Here is a 20,122-nt window from a genome sequence, read left to right on the forward strand (position 1 = left end):
TTTTCACGATTAAAGCGATTTTTTTTTTTTTCATGAAACTTTCAGAAACAGATGCCAGCGGGAGGAACAGACCCTCCTGCCAGATGTCACTTCTCTGGATGACATAAACGAGTGCTTTGACATGTGAGGTGATTAATTGCCTGTCACCTTTGACTGGCAGCTTCTGTATGTTGGACTAATTAAGTGCAGTGAACAACAGCAGCTCTGAAAATAAGAGTTGGGAGTGATTGCTTTTGCTGTTGTTTGGAGGCTGTAGTTAAAGCACAGCAGCCGCCGGTCCGTCCCCTGGGTGGGCTGCAAATGAAGAAAATTCAGCCGGACAATGAGAAGTGGGAAGCGAGGTATAGTGGATACAGCGAGATCCCTGTGACTGCACCCCCTCCCCTCCTCCTCCCCTACCCCGACGCAATCTCTATTTCTATATCTGCTCATTGTTCCATTGCAGTACAGCGAGGGCCTTTCAACAATTTAAACCTCGCTCTCTAGCTCTGCTCCTGGAAAAAGCCATTCTCTATCTTCAGTGGTGTGTGAGCAGCCCTTTGGGAGACTAAAAAGGCTATGGATTGTTGACTTGTCTTAATCCTCTCTCAGCACAAACAACTGCCTTCCTTATAATGGGAAAGGCAGTTATAACAGAACCAGCAGGCATGAGGAAGTGGTTTCATCGCAGGACGAAGCTGGAAAAACCCTGGATAACATGACGCCAAGAAAAAACGTTCATTACGACCATCTAAATTAGAGCGGCTGGGATTCCCTCAACAAGACAACACAGGGTGGCTGCACTGTGCAAGCATGTCATGCATTTCATACATCAGTGCAATAGAGCCTAAACATTTATAGTGTGAGCATAGAGAGGAAGCTGAGCTAGTCTTTAACCTCTGCAGTCTATCACATAAAATACAGTATACCTCACACTCAGCCACATTCTGCTTCGCTTCCTTCCACCTTTCTCTCCTTTTTCTTTTTTAAGTGATAAATCCTCCCCTCAGTCTTTATCAGAAGGCTGGAGCTGAGCTATTCTCTTTGCAGTCAGCAGAAAGCAGAGTGGACAGAGGTGCTAAATCAAGCCGGAGCGCAGCCTGCCTGCTTACTCCGTGTTGGCTTAATAAGTCTGGCCATATTGGCATATATACAGCACAGTCGATATAAACTTTTACACTTCATTGCCCAGAGACTTAATCTTCCGCGGCGTTAAATCTGCTGCTTGGGATTGAGATATTATACACACCTTTGCTGATATGTAGTCCGCTCATTTCAATGATGGCGAATGTAATGAGTTATTGACAGTCATACATGTAATTAAACTGCATATTGAATTGTTTCAATATCATGCTGGCAAACACGGATAGAAAGAGTTTAAAGTCCTGCAGCAGCCGTCCTTAGGCTTAAAGCCAGACTCTGCACATATTCTAATTAGCCCATTTCCACTGTATTGTTTTAACAATATCCAGTGACCTATGAGCCTTAAGCTCCTTCTAATGAAGACAATCCCAAAGCAGCGTTTCTGCTTAGGACAGCTGACAGTGTCCAACCTGCCTGCATAAGCTGCAAAGGATTAAACCCCCCCCTCTCTCTCTCCCCTCTCTCTCGCCCTGCTTTGCTAATTTGATGTAATTAAATTAAGTGGAGACTAACAGTGAGGCATTGCTGCTTGGCCCTATGATTGGTCATCCTTATTAGAGGGCATAAGATGCCGGCTCCAAAATCATAGCTGCAACAAAACCTCATAAACACGAGGAGAGAGAGAGAGGAAACATAGAAGCACTTAAGTCAGACCTCAAGGCGACTACAGTATGAGATGACCACACTGGAGTGGAAGGAGGGGGAGAAAGAGAGAGAGAGAGAGAGAGAGAGAGAGAGAGAGAGAGGGGCTGTTTAGAAAGTAGGTTTGTGTTATTCATACTGCAACGAGCAACACACATTTTATAAATTATTCACTTTTGGAGAAAATCTAAAGGATAGCTTCTGAATATTCACTTCTTTCCTGACTAACATCAAACTCCATGAAAGCTTTGATGACCTCCGGTGCTTTGACCTCACTGCAGTGATGAACGTGTGTCCTCCAGGACTCCATGACATCACTGTTTGGTGTGGTCTTCTAACCACACCACACCCATCAATGAGGCTGCATTGTTATAAACCACAACTCAACGGTATGAATAAGCCAAATCAAGTGGATTGTGTTGGTTGTTCTGCGTCTCTATCTACCCTCATTGTACGACATTGAAACCAAAATAGCCCCCGTGATAGGCGCTGCCATCTTGCGATGGTGACGTCATTTGGAGCCAGAGCTGCGCGGCAGAGATCGGCGAGTGGAGTTGCTGTAGCCGCTTCCGCTAACCAAAACACACACAGAAAATATACCACAAGGATCCCACACGCCGGTGTGTTTAACAGCAGAACAGCTTCTTGAGTCGGTCTGAAGCAGACGTTCACACATATGGAAACTTCAATGACTGTAGTGTTGCTGTTCCTCCTCTACTCCGCTAATCAGGAACAGATCGGCTGCAGGAGACTTATTCGTCAACAGAGCTGTCAATCATCCTTTTTACAGCATGAAATAACTAATTAAAAGTAAACTTCAGAAAAATGAACACTTGGACATAAATCAGCATGATAAGAACTAACTATAATGACAGAAGCCATGTTTGAGAAAAATGTATTTGACGTGTATTTTGATTTTATAGTTTGACTCATGTCCCATCTGTTAACATGGAGGAGGCGGGCTTTATGACCTATACTGCATCCAGTCAGCAGGGGGCGATAGAGAGGCTTTGGCTTCACTTTTAGGGAGCTGTCATGTCGTCCATCTTTTTATACAGTCTGTGGTTCTTACATGAAAGTTTATTGCCAATGTTGTATACCAGTGTTAGACCAGATTTAATAACCCATCAGAGTATGTGACCTGACTTTTACTCCTTAAATTTGTATGATATCGTATGGGAGCCTTACTGTTCTGTTAGAAGGGCAGCAGCACCTCGCCTGACAATATGTAGTTGACACTTTGGTGCTGTTGCTGTGTAGTCGATCTTATAGTGTCAGATTTTGGTACTTTAAAATCGCAGCTATCAGAATTGTGACCACTAAAATATGATAAAAGCATCTCAGGTGGAAATATATCTGAGAACCCTTAAAACACAACGGTGGACAGAATTTGTTGGAATACCCGCAAGAAACCTTAAAGCGATTACCAGGAAGTATATCTTTACACCGGCTCAGCAAGAACTGTCTGTCGGGGGAAACACAAAAAGGAAATTGCGCACTAAAAAAAAAGGACTCTAACTTTGTAAGATACCTGCGATTCGGCTGAGTCAGACTCCTGGAAGCCTCCTCCTCGTGTTGGCCTCGGCTGAACTTTGGAATTTTAGCTTGGAATAAGTTGGTTGTTTTACACTGATGTCAGGCTATGAAGGAATGGCTTCATGGCCGATATGCAAAGGGGGAATAATTGCAGTGAACAATGACCTCTTGGACAAACAGCATGTTACTACTGTGTAAGGATAGATTCCAGACCGATCAATTGCGCTGACTTCAACTGATTCAAACAGTAGTAAGGGTGGGAATTACCAGGCCTGACGATGCAATATTATCACGATACTTTAGCCTTGATATATTTTATTTTTCAACTGCAAATCATGTCTACGAAGGGGGGAAAAAACGATGATATTTGGTTTTCAGTCTCATTAAAGTTCAGACGTTCCTAAACTTTTGAAGGTATGTTGAACAATGCCGCTTGTACGAGAAAGCGCTGCAGCCCCTTCAGCAACTGGACATCAATCACTGATAAACTAAAATTAAAGAACAATGCATCCATCGTGACAGACTTCCGACCTTTGTGAATCCAGTTGTCAAATTGGGAAACAAGATATCTGCCCCCGTCTCATACCGTTGCACTACTTCCCCATGTTACCCCCACACTGCTCTGAAGAGATAAGCCTTCACCTCATCATGACGGGGCCGCGGGGTAGCCATACCAACCGCCCTCCCTCTTCGTGGCAGGGGACCATCAATTCATGGTTGAGGTAAAGTTCTGCCCCCTGGGCTGGTAACATTATGCCATGAATGCTCAGTCGACCAGTGTCACTCACACCCTCCTGCCCCCTCCCCTGCCATGCTCACTTCCCCTAAGCCCTGAGTGAAACATGAGCCGCTGCCTTGTAGAGCAGAATGGCCCATCCAGGCAGAGCTGACAAGACCCAGTGTCTTAATGGAGCAATACACCAAACGGGCCCTTTGTTACCCCGACCAGCTGCATATCTGCCTCCCGAGCCAACGGCCTTGGCTCTGATAGAGGTGTCTCACAGTATCGACAGCTTCTAATTTACTCTCTCATCATCACTTGCCTCATTTGCTCCTCAGACACAATGCTCTCTTTCTCTCGGTTCAGGTCAGCCATTTTGTTCGCCAGCAATTTGTTGATTAGATTTTTCTGCATCCAGTGTTTAATTCGCCTGCCAGCGCGCACACATATCAAAGTTAGACTTAAATAAAATCAAGCATCAGTCGATTCCCCGCCTTTTCATTCCCGGTTAAAAGCCTCTTTGACTGATTGCGTGCCATCAGACTTCAGTGCATTATTTAGTTTCAGTGTTTCTGTTGCGCTCGTATGTTCCAAACATCACAGCCTCCAAATGGTCTCTAGAAGCTGTTGTCTTCTCTATTAGGGAGCCAACAGATGTGGAGTATGACTGCAGTTCTAATTACTGAAAAAGACAAGTGTGGGGGATAATTACACAGTGGAAGTGAGGCAGAAAAAAACCGAGTCCAGGGCCAGAGCTCTGATCTGAGACTAGAGACAACTCTGGCTCCCCATCACCATATGCAGCCCAACCTGCATCAGCACAAATACTGCTCCCACAAAGAGGCTGTTTGGGATCAGACAGCACTGCTGTGCTTTACTGAGGACACTCCAACATTAGCACTATTCATGAAAGCAAATGATATAGCAGTGCATACTACACCCGCATGAATTTAAGACTCATCTCCTGCAGGGGAGATTTATTTGAAAAGATTCAACACATCCTCGTCTCTTTCTCCGCTTTTCAGGGAAACTATCAGGTAAAACCAACTGTCCCTCTTCTTTAGCATATCACTGCTTAGCCCCGGGCGCTGCACATGTGCAGTAAGTAGTTTAAAAGTGGAGCATAAACAAGACTTCAAAAACTAGCAGACAAACACAGACTTTGGTTCTTGCAGTGCACAGTCTTCATTTAACTTAAAACAAATGGACAATTAAAGCGTACCATAAGATCACATTAGGAAACATAAAGTGTCTCATACTACAAATGCTAATGTGTCTAATTGTCATGTCATTCCTGCCTGACACAACCTATTTTTTTCTGTTTACTCCTTTTGTAAGCCGTACCCAGGAGACAACAAGCGCGCCTTGGCCTTAATTGCAGGATTAGACATCTGCTTTGCTTATTGCTGAGTAGCCTCACTTTGTAAGTAAGCCTCGACTAAGTGGTGAGATATTATTTAATTAGCTGCATATCTTATAGAAATTATAAAGTAAAATAAATCGCGGGAGAAGATCAAGAGGAAAAGATCACCAGAAATAAACCGCACACGCGAGCGGATGTGGCGAGGTGTATGAGAGGGAGTGTTGTCGTGCAGCAGAAAACTGCCTTTGCAATTTATATACAGCTCTGCCTCCTCCTTATCAACAGGCGATGTAGGAGCACCACAAGAGAGCTGTGCTGTCCTCTATCTCACAATGATGCCGTGTATCTACCAACAAATAAATATATATAAAAAAGACGTGCGTGGGTATGTATTGTATTTCCACACTATGTTTCAAAATATATGCTAATATTAGCTTGCACTTAGGTGTTAGGCAGGCGTGTTTTTATCAGCCGTTGCCAGCAGGCCCGAGGCTCTAAGAGATGGCAGGAGCAATGAGGAAGGTGAAATCCCACACAATCCTATTAGAGTGGATTAGGGGGCAGCTTTCTTTCTGTTGCCACTCTGCTGCAGGTGAGCAATTGTAAATTGCAAAAAAAAGAATAGTTATGACATGGCTGGTTCAAATTGAGGCCTTCTGTTTCAATACAGGGCAGCCATTCATTTTTATTTAAACATCTTTTATTTTTTCATTAAGCCGGCCGGCGTACATGAACATACATAAAGTTGCGAGGTTATGCTCAGAATAATCATAATACTGTCAATCAAACCGCCCACGCAGCAGAGCTCAAGGATAGCGCGTCTTCTTTTTCCTCCCAAAACAGGCGTTTGAAATTTAAGTAGAGGCTCATTATCGATCGGATGATCAATGGCAATCATACATTTTCATCTACTGCGAGCTGTCGGCCACAGAAACCATCCCCTCTGGCCTCCCCTGTGGTTCTCAGGCTGTAAAGGCTGAAAGATTTCCCCTTCCATCTTCCGTCTCTCTCCTTTGACCTTTCCCAGAACCAATTAGAGCATCACTCAGGGAGTTATCACTGCACTGTTGGAACTACTGTACGTCTGGACAATTATTTTTTAACACCTTCCGAGTGCATACTTTTCTTTATGGCCCATCTCAAATTCTTACTTCTGGTATATTACACTGTATAAATGAGACTTCTCCTATGTGCAAATCTGCATATCGCTTCGACTTTACACTTCTCGGTGGTGACAATGATTCAAAGTGATGAAAGAGACGAAAGATGATTTCTGCTCTTTGTGTGTGCAGTGAATCTTTGTGCATTCGTCTGTGAATGTGCACGAGTGTGTTGATACAGGCCTGACTGGCATAAAGATAGCTGCTACCTCATTATGATGACAGAGAACGAGGCTCCTCCGGGGTGACTGAACTCAATTCAGTTGGATGATAAAAAAAGAAAAGTGGACATTAGCATTCTTGATCTCCACTATATTTATTTCAATTTATCTTTTTCCTCCCTTTCTTGTGCTGCTCCCCCGGGAAATGGTGGCATTTTTTAGCGTCACTCTGAATGGACTGTGGAGAACTCTTTAAGCTCTTTTCATTAGCATCCTGAACACCTTGACCTGCACTTCTGCTGCATCACTCCTCTAAACTTTATATATATATATATATTGTGTTCGTAGCGTCACGGCTGGACTCCATCTCTTAATGAATTCGGGTTTTTGAAGCCTTAATAACAATCTGTAGTTTCATGTGGTTTTATGATAAATGCTTTATTTTTTAGTGTCCTTGGGCAAGACACTGAACCCCAAATTTAACCCAAATGAATGTGTTAACTGATTGGGCACTTTAGGTAGCTGCCTCTGCCATCAGTGTATGAATGTGTGTGTGAAATGGGGGTGAATGTGACAGGTAGTGTTAAAGCAGCTTGGAGTGGTTGCAAAGACTAAAAAAGCGCTACAGTCCATTTACCATTGAACATGTGTAAAGGCCCAACAAGAGGTGAAAATTAGCAAAAGCTATAAACTATCTGTGCAACACATCAGTTTCATGTTCTGTTCTGGACCTATGTTAAAGTAATAATCTTGAAGATTTTCATTTAAATAAATGTCTGTTAAGTCTCTATCATCAAATGAGGTAACACAATGGTGATTGAGCATATAGCCCTCTGATGAAAGCCTTTGCATTTGCAGTATATAGTATTATAATAGACTTGCTGTCTGTGGCGACTTTAACAGAAAATAATCTCAAGCGGCGCCCAGTTAGTGACGCATTTTCCATCAGCCAGGAGTGGTTGGTCTGCCAGAGAGGGTAGGCGGAGCTAAGCGGCTGCTTTTCCGCTCTCTGCAAGTGTTGTGAGTAAACAGTAATCTACTATGGCTGAACAAACAAAGAAAAGATGGATGACTACAGATACAACTTCAACAAGAAGTGAAAATCATTGCTATATTATGGTTCATGTATTTTATTGTATCTGCATACCTGTAGTTTCATGCAGTTTTATGATACTGAAGGCGTTATTTTTTATTACACTGTACATGTAAAGGCCCAACAAAAGCTATAAACTGTGCAACATCAGTTTCACGCTCTGTGCTGGATTTATCGTCCCTATCGAACAGTCGACGGTGACACGTCGTATTTGGCCTACTCTCTTTATGCTGCTCTTCTTCCATTTTTATTTTGTTTAGCTTTTAACAAATGCACAAATCTTTGTCATTTGTCTGTTCGCCATTTTAAATGTGATTATATGCAGCACACGACATAACTTCAGCTGTCATTCTCATGTTTGATGTATTCAGCTGTTTACACAAACTCCCTCCATGAGACACATTAATGTTTCATGTGATCTAATGGTATTCATGCTTTCTATGTGGAGTCTGTCACAGTGTGGCGTGTAGTGTCACAGTGACAGGATTAACCCTCTGGAAAATGCTGCAGTTGACTGTTGGATCTCTTTCTTGAATTTCTGCGAGTTTCCTCGACTGCCTGGATGTCACACGGATCTCACGCTGGCAGTGAACGTTGACCAAACAACTCATTTGAAGTAATTTTATAAAGTACCTTTGGAAAGCAAAGCCAGAGGTGTAAACAGACAGATGGACCGGATGAGAAGAAAAAGAGAGAGATGGCAGCGAAGACGAGGCTGTTGATGATGATTCACCCAATGCCTTATGGGTAAAGAGCTCCCTGACTCAAACTTATCCAGGACCTATGCATGTGAGGGGCGCAGAAAGCCCCTTGAGTCAAAGGAGGGGGCTCTTTTTCTCTCTCTCCCTCTCCGTCTACCAAGTCTCTAATCCCAAACCAGACACATTACTCAGCTGACCCCTCGCTGCCCACCGCACGCACAGTCAGGTCTCATTTCCCTTCATGCCAACCATTGCCTGGTCACCACCGAAACCACACAGACCACTGCAGGCACAAAAGGCTGCCCACTCTGTCTGCTTGGATGGGCTCTGCAGCCCAACAATGGAGCTGGGGGTGGGTCAGGCAAACATGAAGGGCAAAGAGTCGGGAGGAAGGAGCAGGAGAAGAGGAACCGAGCGAGTATCTAAGATGTAAGTAGGTTAAAAACCTAAAGTACACACAAATAAAGGAGAAGGTGTTTGTGCTTCACACATCAGAGGGAGAGGAGAATGAAACGACTGCAGTCTTCACTCTCTCTCATTCTCGGGTCAATAACTGCCTCTGCTCCCACTAGAGCAGAGGAACATGTACTCAGATCCTTATCAGGGCAGCTATCATCTCCGCCGCCTCACAGAAGCAGAGATACTGTCATCCTCACACTATCGCAGAATGACATCAGCTCAGAGACATGGGAGTAATTATATTATACAAGCCCGCAACACACCGGCAGCGAGGCACAATCACACAGCATCAACTTTCTCCTCCTCTTCTTCTCTTTCACTTCCATTTTTTCCCTCACTCTCCCCATTTTGGTTGTTCTTTACTCTCGGTCTTCTTTTATTTCCTCCCCTCTGCCTTCCTCTCGCCCCCCCCTCCCTTCCTCTCCTCACGCTGCTGTGTCTCTGCAGCAGCGCCAGCACAGACGATCGCTGCCTCTAATCCATTCAACCATTAGCTCTGAAGGTGGAGAGCTTTAAAATTGATTATAATCACTTAAATTGCTTTGCCGACTTTGATCAAACCGCCGACTTTTGAAATGCGAAAAAGCCATTTGTGCGTGGGTTGACGGAGCAGGTGTTAGGTGGGGGTTTCCTCAGACACGTTAAGTACATATCACATAATCATCACCACTCTGGAGGTAAACTTCCCCCCCTACTGAACATATGCACGGTTCTGAGAAGTTAACACACACACACACATTTGCACGTAGCACAGGCAGAAATAAGAGGGGGCTCAATCGCTGCAGATCCTTATCTTCTTTATGAGCCAATAGAAATTGGAAAACCCACAGAAAGTCCTCTTTACCGGTAACAAGTGAAGAGATTAATCCCTGTAACTATTAAAGACGTTCCTATCGACCACATCATCTCATCCATCCTGTCTGAATGAATCGGAGGAGCAGGTACGGACGAGAATATGATAACCTAGTTAGCCGGCGTATCAAGTAGCCCTCGTATCTATCTCTGGGAAAGAAGACTATCACCTCTGGGAGTCTATTGATGATGAATGGAAGGTCTGCTCCTCTGAGTTGATACTGTCTGAACCTCATTACTGCCAGCCCTAAACAAACAATGCATCACACTCCAACTCAATTTCATACATCCTGACCATGGTAATTTTCTTCTTCTTTCCACATAAATCAATGACAGAGTCAATACAAAGGAAAAGGGTGTTTTCTGTTACAGCGTGCTATATATACGCACGTGTGTATATATGAACCTGTGAGAGAGTAATGTGTGTTTTCCTTTCACTTACAGGAACTGTGTGCACTTGTCATTGAGGATGGATGGATAGCCCACCATTAATGGCGGCCAGAGTTGCTATATATAACCACGTAAAGTGAAGAAGTGTATTTTTTTATGAGGGATGAAGCCAATTTGCATTTAGAGCCGAGTGTCAGCACTCAGAAAGCTTTTTTTAGTCTAAACACATTTGTAGGATGTCAAGTGTTCCGGTTTCCATTTGTATTACGCTTGTAGTCCGAATAATATTGACCAATCACGTATCAGCATGTTTGTGCATATGCAGGAAGAACAGTCCGTGTGGAGAGCAAAAGCAGGCGGAACGCAATCCTCCGTAATGACATCCGGGCTCCCATCAGCGTCATCTGATGATGATTTAGCTTCTTATGAATCTCTATAAACAGACGTCTGCATGCTAACAGCTAATCTGTTCTAGATCTTGACATAAATTCCCTGACGCGGTGTCACGAAGGCCGCTCAGCGTTAAGATTTCCCGATTTCCTTAAATATGTCAGAAATGATCGATGCAACCTCCGTTAAAAAAACGAGCATTTTAAAAGTAGTTTTCTTCTCCTCTCGAGGACAGACCTGATAAAGCTTCATTTGTACTTTTTACTAATCTGCATCATGATGTTGAAATGTCGGCAAAGGTAAGACCCGGTAATTAAATTCAATCACAAGAAAAACAGGTTATTTTTCTGTAAACAATGCCCGTTTACCCCGGCGTGTTCACCAGTGTTCCCAGAGGCTATATCGTTGTCAGATAGCCGATGGGATCCAAACCTGAGACGTATAAAATGCTCTGCTTGAAATAATAAATTGTGTCGTTTTACTTTTTTTTCCCAGCAAAGTACGTTTAATAACCTTGTAAAAATCCTCCCAAAGCATCTCCTCCTTCTCCCTCATTAAAAAATCCTGCATCTGCATAGGCCCCGCCCATTATGCACAATTCCAACCGCCCCCTCCGTCGCAAAAACAAAACACGTCTCTGCCATCGTTTAGTGGCGACTTGTTGAAACTTGCTTGAAATGTAGTAATTAGTAGTAGTAACGTGAGTTTGCAAAAATTACGATGGAGGTTACAGCTTGCTCGCTCATCGCTGAAGTGGTTGCCATTGGTTGCACATAATGATATGCATAGCGTCACACGTCCATTAACGGGATTGGCTCCTTAGGTTTGTGACGTCTCAAACCTGCCAATGTGAAAACGTGTTGTTCAGCCTGTCCTTGGTACACTGCAGTTTAAAAGCAGACAGGCCCAGCCGTGGAGATTATGCTGATGTTGTCCCTGATTTGTCTTGTACCATATGAAGAACACCACATGGAGATGTTAACAAGGTTAAACACTTGATTTTCACCAGAGGGGGTCTTTAAATGTGCTGTGACAACACTGGTAAAAGGCAGGTACAGTTACATAAGTATTGCAAACAGGATTAGATTTTAGATCGGCCGTGACACCAAAAAGCTGAGAGAGAGGGAGACAGAGGGGTGAGGGGGTAAGAGGCAGGTTGATCACATAGAAATTAAAAATACAAAGAAAATAAGATACTGTAGAAAAATATAGAATCAAACCTAAGGGACTGTGCTCTTGACGTTCACAAATTAAAATGAAAAACAGGAGCTGTATTTGTGTAATTGCTGCAGTGGAGATGTAAGGAACAAGCCCCATGAAAATTAAACCAATTGCAGCACAGCTAAGACAACAGCACCGGGGCTTTACAGCAGCAGGCTTTGTCCTGGAGCCAGGTACTGTGGTGAACAGCGTGTTACCCATTTCGCTTTCGTGCACCCTATATGCGCTGATCAACCAAAAATGTAATCATGTTACTACGAAAGCATTTCTTTAGGCCCCCTTTCATGATAGCAGCATGTTGAAGCAGCAGCAGCGATAACTATGATATTGACTCTCGAAATGTGCCTGAAAGCACCACATGCCCCCGGGGTCCTCTGGGAGGGCAGAGGGTGTGCTGAGTGTCGTCCGCTTCAGACAGGTCACGGCAGAGTGGCCTAATTGGCTCTCTTGTTGTCTCAGTAGGCCGACAAACCTCCCATCTCCCTCATCATCACCGAGGAGCTCTGACTCCCTTGTTCTTACAGGTCGGACTCGGCCCAGTGATCCAGACTTGTTTCTGAGCTGCTCCTGGGTCCGATAAAAAAAATGCCAGTCCTGCTCTGAAATGGTGGAATCCCTGAAAACTTAATGCCTCGTACTGCTAAACTTTAGTATTAAAGAATTCAGAACATTAAAGAAGAGATTGTTGTTCATTATTGAGCAGTTTCTACTCAACAGAATACAGGGTAGCATTACGTCAGTGTTACACCAGTGCTGATTACGTCACTGCAAAAAGCCTGGGCAGATGATGACTAAAGAAAGGAGTATTTTGGGCTCCTGAGTGTCACACTAACTCATTGTTAAACATCAGCATCACTCAGAAGTTCAGGTGAATTTCCCACAGAGAGAAAATCAAGTGGGAGGAAAGTACTGCAAAAAAAAAAAAGTGGGGAAAAAAACAATCTGCAGTATTTCTAAAATCATTCAGACATACTGGATCGAGGCGAGCATACTGCAGTCTACCATGAACACTGAGGTTATGTAAGTCCTCGGAGTTTCTCGTCTTGCCTGTGTCATGAACCTTCTTGCCACACTTGGTAAAGAGGCCTCATCTACACTCCACGCTGGGCAGGGGCCAGGAGCGGCTCGACGCCCTGCGGAGCTGGAGGGAAGCACATCTTTGTCTCTTCCAAACACCCAGGGGCAACATGGAGCGCCACAGCGTTCTAATCCTGTCTAATCTGGACACAGCGGAGCATCTGGAGATAGGGATATGGCTAATCTCAGACATGGAGACAGAGGGCACTTTGCTGAGACGGAAAAACACGGGGATGGATCTGAGCTTGACTTGCCGATGTCTTACAGAGCTATGTGTTTGTCATGGGAAGGGGAATTTAAAATACAAAAAAACCAAACAAGCAAGTCGTATTTAAGGCTCGAATCGGCTTTAATATGCAGCGAAGATTGAATGAAGGCTGCATAAAGTGAACAGCAAGGTTGGAGTCTTGCCAAGAAGTTACTGAACAAAGAAAGTATTGAAGGTGAGACATGAAATACTTACTGTGCCCTGCTCTTAGGGATGCAGGTGATCTGTGGATAGCAATAGGCACAATATGGTGACGCTTGTTTCCATGGGAGAGGTGAATGTGGTGGAGACTCTCCACAGCACCTGGGTCTGACCCTGCCACAAAGCCCAGAGCCAGGGCTGTGATCCACAAGGCCAGGTGGGTGAGTGAAGCTGAACTCCGGCTTAGGGGCTCTGCTTCGGGCCTCAGGGGAGCAAACTGTGTCCTCCAGCCTCCGAACATCTTCCCCGAGTGGCCAGATGAGGCTTCAGATCAAGGTGGAACTTCAGTGAGCCTCACAGCCCCATACTTCTCACCTTGCCAAATCACAGTATGCCCAGAGATGCTCGCACAGATCCACAGAGAAAGAGGAGGTAAAAAAAAAGCAAAGGGGACACCACAAAATGTCGGTTGAGGAAAAAAAAGAAAAAAAGCCGCTTGCAGTTCTCCACTGACTTAGGAAATCCGTAGCAGCATCCAGGGATGCAAAGAAGTGTCATAAATCATCATATAGAAACAATCAAAAACATTCACTCAGGAAATGAGGGCAACCTCAAACAGAAATGGAGAAATCCCAGCTTGCTCCAATTCCCTTAGTTCCCTTATTCTCTCTGTTTCTCTCTTTCTTCTTCTCTTCAGCCCTCACAAAATTAGAAACATCTTCCTCACCAAAAAAAATGTGATATTCCAAAAAAGAAGCAATTACCAGGAAAAAAAAGAGAAAGCCAACTTAAGAAGAGACTGATGGCACCTGTGCAAAGTAGATTTCTTCAGAAAACCAAGGCAGACATTCTGAGTTTCCCTCCTTTTCCTCCTCCAGTGCTCTCAAAGGGTGTCCAGAGGAATGGGACCATAGTTAAATCCGAGTCTCATTTGCATGTGTCGGACAGCTGCGGCAGCGCGCGGGAGAAGGCGTGATTGCACCTGTAAGTTGTGCCAAGTAGCGCACCCGTTCCCCATCTAGAGATGTCTGCGCTCAATGAGACCGAGCGATAGCATCGGCAGCACCTGAGAGAGCAGCCCTGGGCAGGAACACACAAACACACACAGGCAGCATCGGCAGCGCCGTTCCAGAAGATGTGCGCAAGAGGAAGAGGGGAGAGAGGAGGAGGAGGAGGAGAAGGAGGAGGAGGACAGAGGGAGGGGGGAGCCTCAGCAGCCAGCCAGGAAGCAGGAGGGAGAGTGGCTATGCAAATGGGCAGCATTCACATAGCGAATCACTGGAGCCTGAGTGCATTACAGAGGAAGAGCCTATTTAGGCAGAATAGCAGGAATTGAAGCTATGTCCCCCAGCCCTGATTCCTTTCACAACCTCTCCCCACTCTGCCTGTTCAGTCTTTTCAATCCACTCTCCTGTGTGGACATTCATGAGCAGAAAAAGGAAGAAAGAGACCAACGAGACAGCAGGACGGGCCAGATTCATTTCTCTTTCTACTTTTTTCATCTCTCCAAATTCCTCCTCTTCTCCCACTGCCTGACTTTTTTCTCTTTCTAGCTCCTTTTCTTTCCCTCTCTGTGAATTTTGGGAAAATGTGTGATAAAAGTCCTGCGGATATCAAAAATAGGAGCCAAGTAGTCCAGCCCAATCCTCGGCTCTCCATCGCCCTGGAAAACTGCTTTTCTATATATTCTCAACTGGACTCTGCAGTCTGTGGTTAGCAAGATTTTAGAAGAGTGATGATGCTGCAGCTCACATAGGGAACTCTCCCCCTCTCTCTCGCTCCCTCTCTCACAAACATATGAGCACACACACACACATGCACGCGCTTTAACTCACACACACACACACACATACGTAAACAAAGCACGCACACAGCCAGAGCTGGCGGTTGAGCGCTGTCCACTGAGAGGGTGCTGAATCCGGGCAAGTCTGCCTCGCCTGCTAATAAAAGACATTTCTCAAAAGAGAGGGAATGCTGATCGCAGACTCGGAGTGCAGCACAGGGCGACGGGAATGCAGAGAACATGTGGACATAAAAGCCCTGCTGATAAACACAATCTGGTTCAGCTGGGAAGAGTGCTCAATGTTCAGAGTTCAGGACTGGAGAGCACAAGGCTCAGCTGCAGTGTGCCGACTTCTGTGTGCACACTGGCCATTCAACATCCTCCCCTTCCGATTGCAGTGTTCTAAGCTGCAGGCAGAAAAAAAAAAAAAACGTAAGCACTGCTGAGCCGATCTTTACGGTTTACAGGGAATACACAGGCATTTCATGCCCAAAGAAAGCCAACTTAGCCAGCGTGACACAGAGGATAATGTGTCCTTCTCCGTTTTTTCTTCTGCACTTGACTGTTCGCGTGAAGACAATGAAAGACGCCTCGAGGAAAGGAAGACCCAATTAAGTGAACATTAATGACGAACTATTCATTTGATCCATTTACTGGGTACACATACATTAGAGTGGCTCAATATATAGCATGGTTGCTGTAATCTGAATTTGAACATAGGAAAAAAAGAACAGAGTAGACACTTAATTGTTAGAAGACGAACATAAGCGCTAAGATGAATATAATCTGCCATCTGGCACGCAGAGGACAGATGAGGATACTTCTTATTTCTCTTCTCTATCTGCTGTTGCGTTCCTATAGAGCGGCGGGGAGCGACTGAAGTACAAAGCAGCTGCTGCACACATTAGGCTACTGTGTTGTTCTCACCTTGTAGAATCTCAATAACTTGGTGCAGCCACCTGGCGCTAAAAAGTCAGCAGCATGGAACCGCAGCTCCGCTCTCATTTGCAATGGTGAAAAGGAATGTACCTGCTGAATGTGTTTACACTTTTATAATTATCAGCAGTGCAATCTGCATAATTACACCTAATAAGGCAATCTATCAGGGCTGCTTGCCAAGGACAACAATCTGACTTACTGTGTCTTCAGCTGCAAACTTGCACAGAGACGCAGAATGAGGTATCAAAGTAAAAAGCTTGATACTCGGGTAAATAGAGCTGCACTGTGTGCACGTTGTTCCACCTTCTTTTGAAAGTTTACATTTAGGATTTAATGGAGATTCTGTGTTAGTATGCAGCACCTGAAGTGAATGACATCAGCAGTGAGGTGATACCTTTATCAGGTTCATCATGATTAGTTAGTTGTTCATTTGTGCCCCCAAGTGGCCAAACTGTAAAGTGCATCCCATGTCTGCAGGTTTATCACAAAGCCAGCAGCTTCTGTTGACAGAAGATCCATAACATTCAACATGATAAACAACCATGGCAACAAAACATCATCATTGCATCATATTACTTCAAGGATTCCAATTTAAACAGAATAAAAATCAGTTGTGATCTGATACATTGTTAGGATTCTGATCAATGCCTATCGGATCCCCTCTGCGAGAAACCCAGCGCCTTCAGGAGGTTAACCTTTCCGCAGGTCATTTTTTACGACAAATTGGCTGTGTGAAGTCTGAGCAGCACAAACAGAGGCCGTGCACACAGCTTTGGGGAAAACTTTCACAGCTAAATTCCTCCTGCAAACACCTGGGACCTCGACCTAAACTAATTTCAGCTCAGTTACAGATCTCATCGCCTTTAACCAGATGATTGTAGAGCGGCGGCTACAAAATGAGAAAATCCTCCTCCACTAAACTTTATCATTTAAGAGTTTTTTTTTAAATTTCCCGTTGCATTCTGACTCCTCTTCCTGAGACGCCTTCTTGACTGAGAGCCAAAAACAGCTCTTCTTTGTTTCCACGAAAGACCCCAAAGGACTGTGCAAGTCTCTGATGCATGTGGTGCTTTGAGTACACGTCCCCTTTTGGATCTACATTTTTCTGTCTCTCTTTGTTTCCTTTTTAAAGGTGAGAAACACGAAGCAAAGCCACGGAGAGTTATTAAAAAGCAAAATGGGGAAAAAGGAAAAATCTGTCAGAAAGTGTGGCTGACTTTTACCCCCGAACTAAATGATCAGCCAGAGGAGAAATTGTTCTTGGGTATAATAGTCCCTCAGAGAGCAAAGGGAGTATAAAAGGAAGAGGGTAGTCTCTGTTACTCACTTAAGACTGAGACCGTGGTGCACTGAGCTGATGAGATGATTTCTGGAGGACTGGAGGAGTAGTGACTGGAGTGCAGCAGATGGGTGTTCTAAGAGTACCTGACCCGACTGGAGCAGGGCCTTTAAATCAGTTAAAGGACCATCAGGCGACACTTTAGCACACATAGAGAGACCCTACAGAGAGGGATGAGTGCTTAGAACCACTTAGACAGAAATGTTTCTCTTCTCAAGAGCCACTTTCATATTTACTGGCTATTAAAAGAAAACATATCATCTAATGATGTGTTATTTAGTGAAAGCGTCTGTGAGGAGCTGTTATTTCTCATCTCCTTGCTGATCCTGTCCTGTACACATCTGTGTATTCACAAACAGAAAATCTCTCCCTGCTTTCTTTAAAGTCGTAATCTGGAAGATTTTCATTTAAATAAATGTCTGTTAAGTCTCTATGTATCGCCAAGGTAACACAGTGGTGATTGAGCCTATGGCCCACTGATGAAAACCTTTGCATTTGCAATATTACAGACTGGGTGTCTGATTTTCGTGAAAACATCACAAGCGGCTGCTTTTCCGGTCTCTCGAAGTGTTGCGAGTAAACAGTAATCCACTATGGCTGAACAAACAAAGAAAAGATGGATGACTACAGATACAACTGTACTTTTTCAAGAAAATGTGTACATAGTGTGAATTATTATTATATTGTGACTGTTATTCCTTCTATTATCATGGTTTTTTATCTTTTTATTGCCACCTACTTTTTGTCTTCTTTATCACTGGAGTACTTTATTTAGTTGACCTGTTTTGTGAGCTGCTGTAACGAGTACATTTCCCCTTTGGGGGATCAATAAAGCTTATCTTATCTTATCTCACAACTTCAAAAATAAGTGAAAATCCAAAGAAAAAGAAACAAACTCGACGCTCAGATGAAGGCAAAAAGGAAAGCGACCGTCAGCCAGGAAAATCAAGAGTTACAACCGTCACACAGGCAACACTGTCTGGATATCTGGGAAGTGTGCTCCTGTAATTACAGTTTATCACCACAGGTGAAAACGTATATCTTCAAGATTACATACTTTAATCAGTCTAACCTGCTGCTCACTATGTAACTTCAGTCTCCCTGCTGTAAATCGCTTCAGCTGAATCTGACCTGGTTGCAGGTTTTCTATCGAGATAACTTCTAGCTGATGGTCTGGGTTGTAACTGTAGGTCATATAAAGGCTTCAGCTTTACACTTTATTATAACATCCAGTCTCACAGTCTGTATAACGTGATCAGTGGCATGCTGATGACATATTAGCAGCTTGCACACTGTTTTCTAATCAGGTGCGGTTTAGTGTATCAGATGCAACTGTTGACTGAGAGCAGATCAAGCATGCAGGCCAAGCCAAGCATGAACTGGCTGTACCTGTTGTGTGCTGGAAAGACACATCTGTGTCAGGCACAACAACATATGCGTCCCTGCAAATTAGAGCATTTGGAGGCCTTTATCTCTGGGGTATACTGAGCAGAGTTCTGTAGTGAGCGTGAACGAAATCTGAATTTGATCAACAGGGTTGGATTCAAAGCACCGGGTGATTTAAAGCAGTAGTCAGGGAAGAACTGTGATTGGTCACATGTCAGATTTGTAGTTTGATGCACACAAGAGACAAGCAAAGAAACAAGCAGCTGCTGCAGGTACACTACAATGTCGTCCTTCTGCCACAAAGACATTTAATATTAATGTTACCTCTCATAAACTGACATAAATATTAAACCTGAGCTCTTTATTCAGTAGGAGTATTCTGCGAAAACAAAACGTGTCATTACTCATCCCAACTGGTTCACGATGCTACAGGGAGAGAGAGACAGAGGAGCGCACAATGCACTGATGCTAATGTGCCCATGTGTACGGGAATAGAAGCAGAGGGCTGTCTTAGTCATCCTGAGATGTGACATGATAAGAACAGGCAGATACAGGGAGTCAACACTCAATACAAACACACAAGCCCAACAGTATTTCAACACAGAGGGCAGCCAGAGTGTCAATGCTGTTTGTGTTAGCAGAGGATGTTACATCAGGTGCCTGTCTGTCAGATTGCTCTGTTGTATCAGTTAGAGGGAGCGAAGTAAACTCTGACCTCCACGGATCAAAAAGGCATCCTCTTGCTGGTTTCCACTCGTTCTGCAGCGTCTCCTGGTGGCTCTCGTGCCGCAGACGCCTGCAGCTCAGGGTTTAAATTATCGGCACAGCAGCGGCTGCCCTCATCATTAAGTGATTAGCTCTCTCTATGAACCATCGCTCATGCATGTGCAGCAATCACACAGGCAATGATTATTATATCAAAGAACTAGAGCATACATACGTCTTCTGTGAGCTCAGCTACACCGAAAATGCAGCATCGCACATAGAGATCTGTGCTGCACACACTGCTCATTATGCAAGCTGTGAAGACTACATAAATAACACCACTCAAGCTGATGAAACAGCCCACTAATAGGAAATAATGCACAGTTAGTGTTGTAAAATCAAATCAGCAAATGGCACTGCACAGCGTTGTACTGTAATGACTTCATTTTCACTCAGGGCAAAACAAAGAAACCAAAACCTCGACATCTACTTTCAATCATCCTTTCTCTAATTCTGTCTCTAATGAGTCACACGTTATTATGAATTCAATGGAGCTAATAAAAGAAGGTAAAACAGCTCAACTCTTTTGATTCTGTGAATATTACTGGCTCTGATTTTTCTTCCTTTATACTGCAGCATCTTTAGCTGAGCATGTTGGTCACAGGGAGCGCAG

General features: G+C 44.1%; 1 protein-coding gene across 19 annotated transcripts in view; it reads right to left on the reverse strand.

Annotated features, from left to right (window-relative positions):
- Nucleotides 1–20,122, reverse strand: part of LOC138588539 (neurexin-1a) — a 301,786-nt gene that overhangs the window by 114,171 nt on the left and 167,493 nt on the right. For 2 of the 19 annotated variants that reach the window (XM_069658724.1, XM_069658723.1), the window contains exon 1: nt 13,352–13,666. The exons of 15 other annotated variants lie outside the window; for them this stretch is intronic. In XM_069658724.1, the coding sequence (XP_069514825.1) occupies nt 13,352–13,598 (247 nt within the window). In that variant the 5' untranslated portion in view covers nt 13,599–13,666. Of the gene's footprint in view, nt 1–13,351; nt 13,667–20,122 lie in introns of those variants that run through there. 2 more of the 19 variants (XM_069658726.1, XM_069658725.1) reach the window with 1 other exon arrangement.

The sequence above is a fragment of the Semicossyphus pulcher genome, unplaced genomic scaffold, assembly GCF_022749685.1.
Source record: "Semicossyphus pulcher isolate SPU_LCO1_2020_fin unplaced genomic scaffold, fSemPul1.0.p SCAF_12, whole genome shotgun sequence".
Taxonomy (NCBI): Eukaryota; Metazoa; Chordata; class Actinopteri; order Labriformes; family Labridae; genus Semicossyphus; species Semicossyphus pulcher.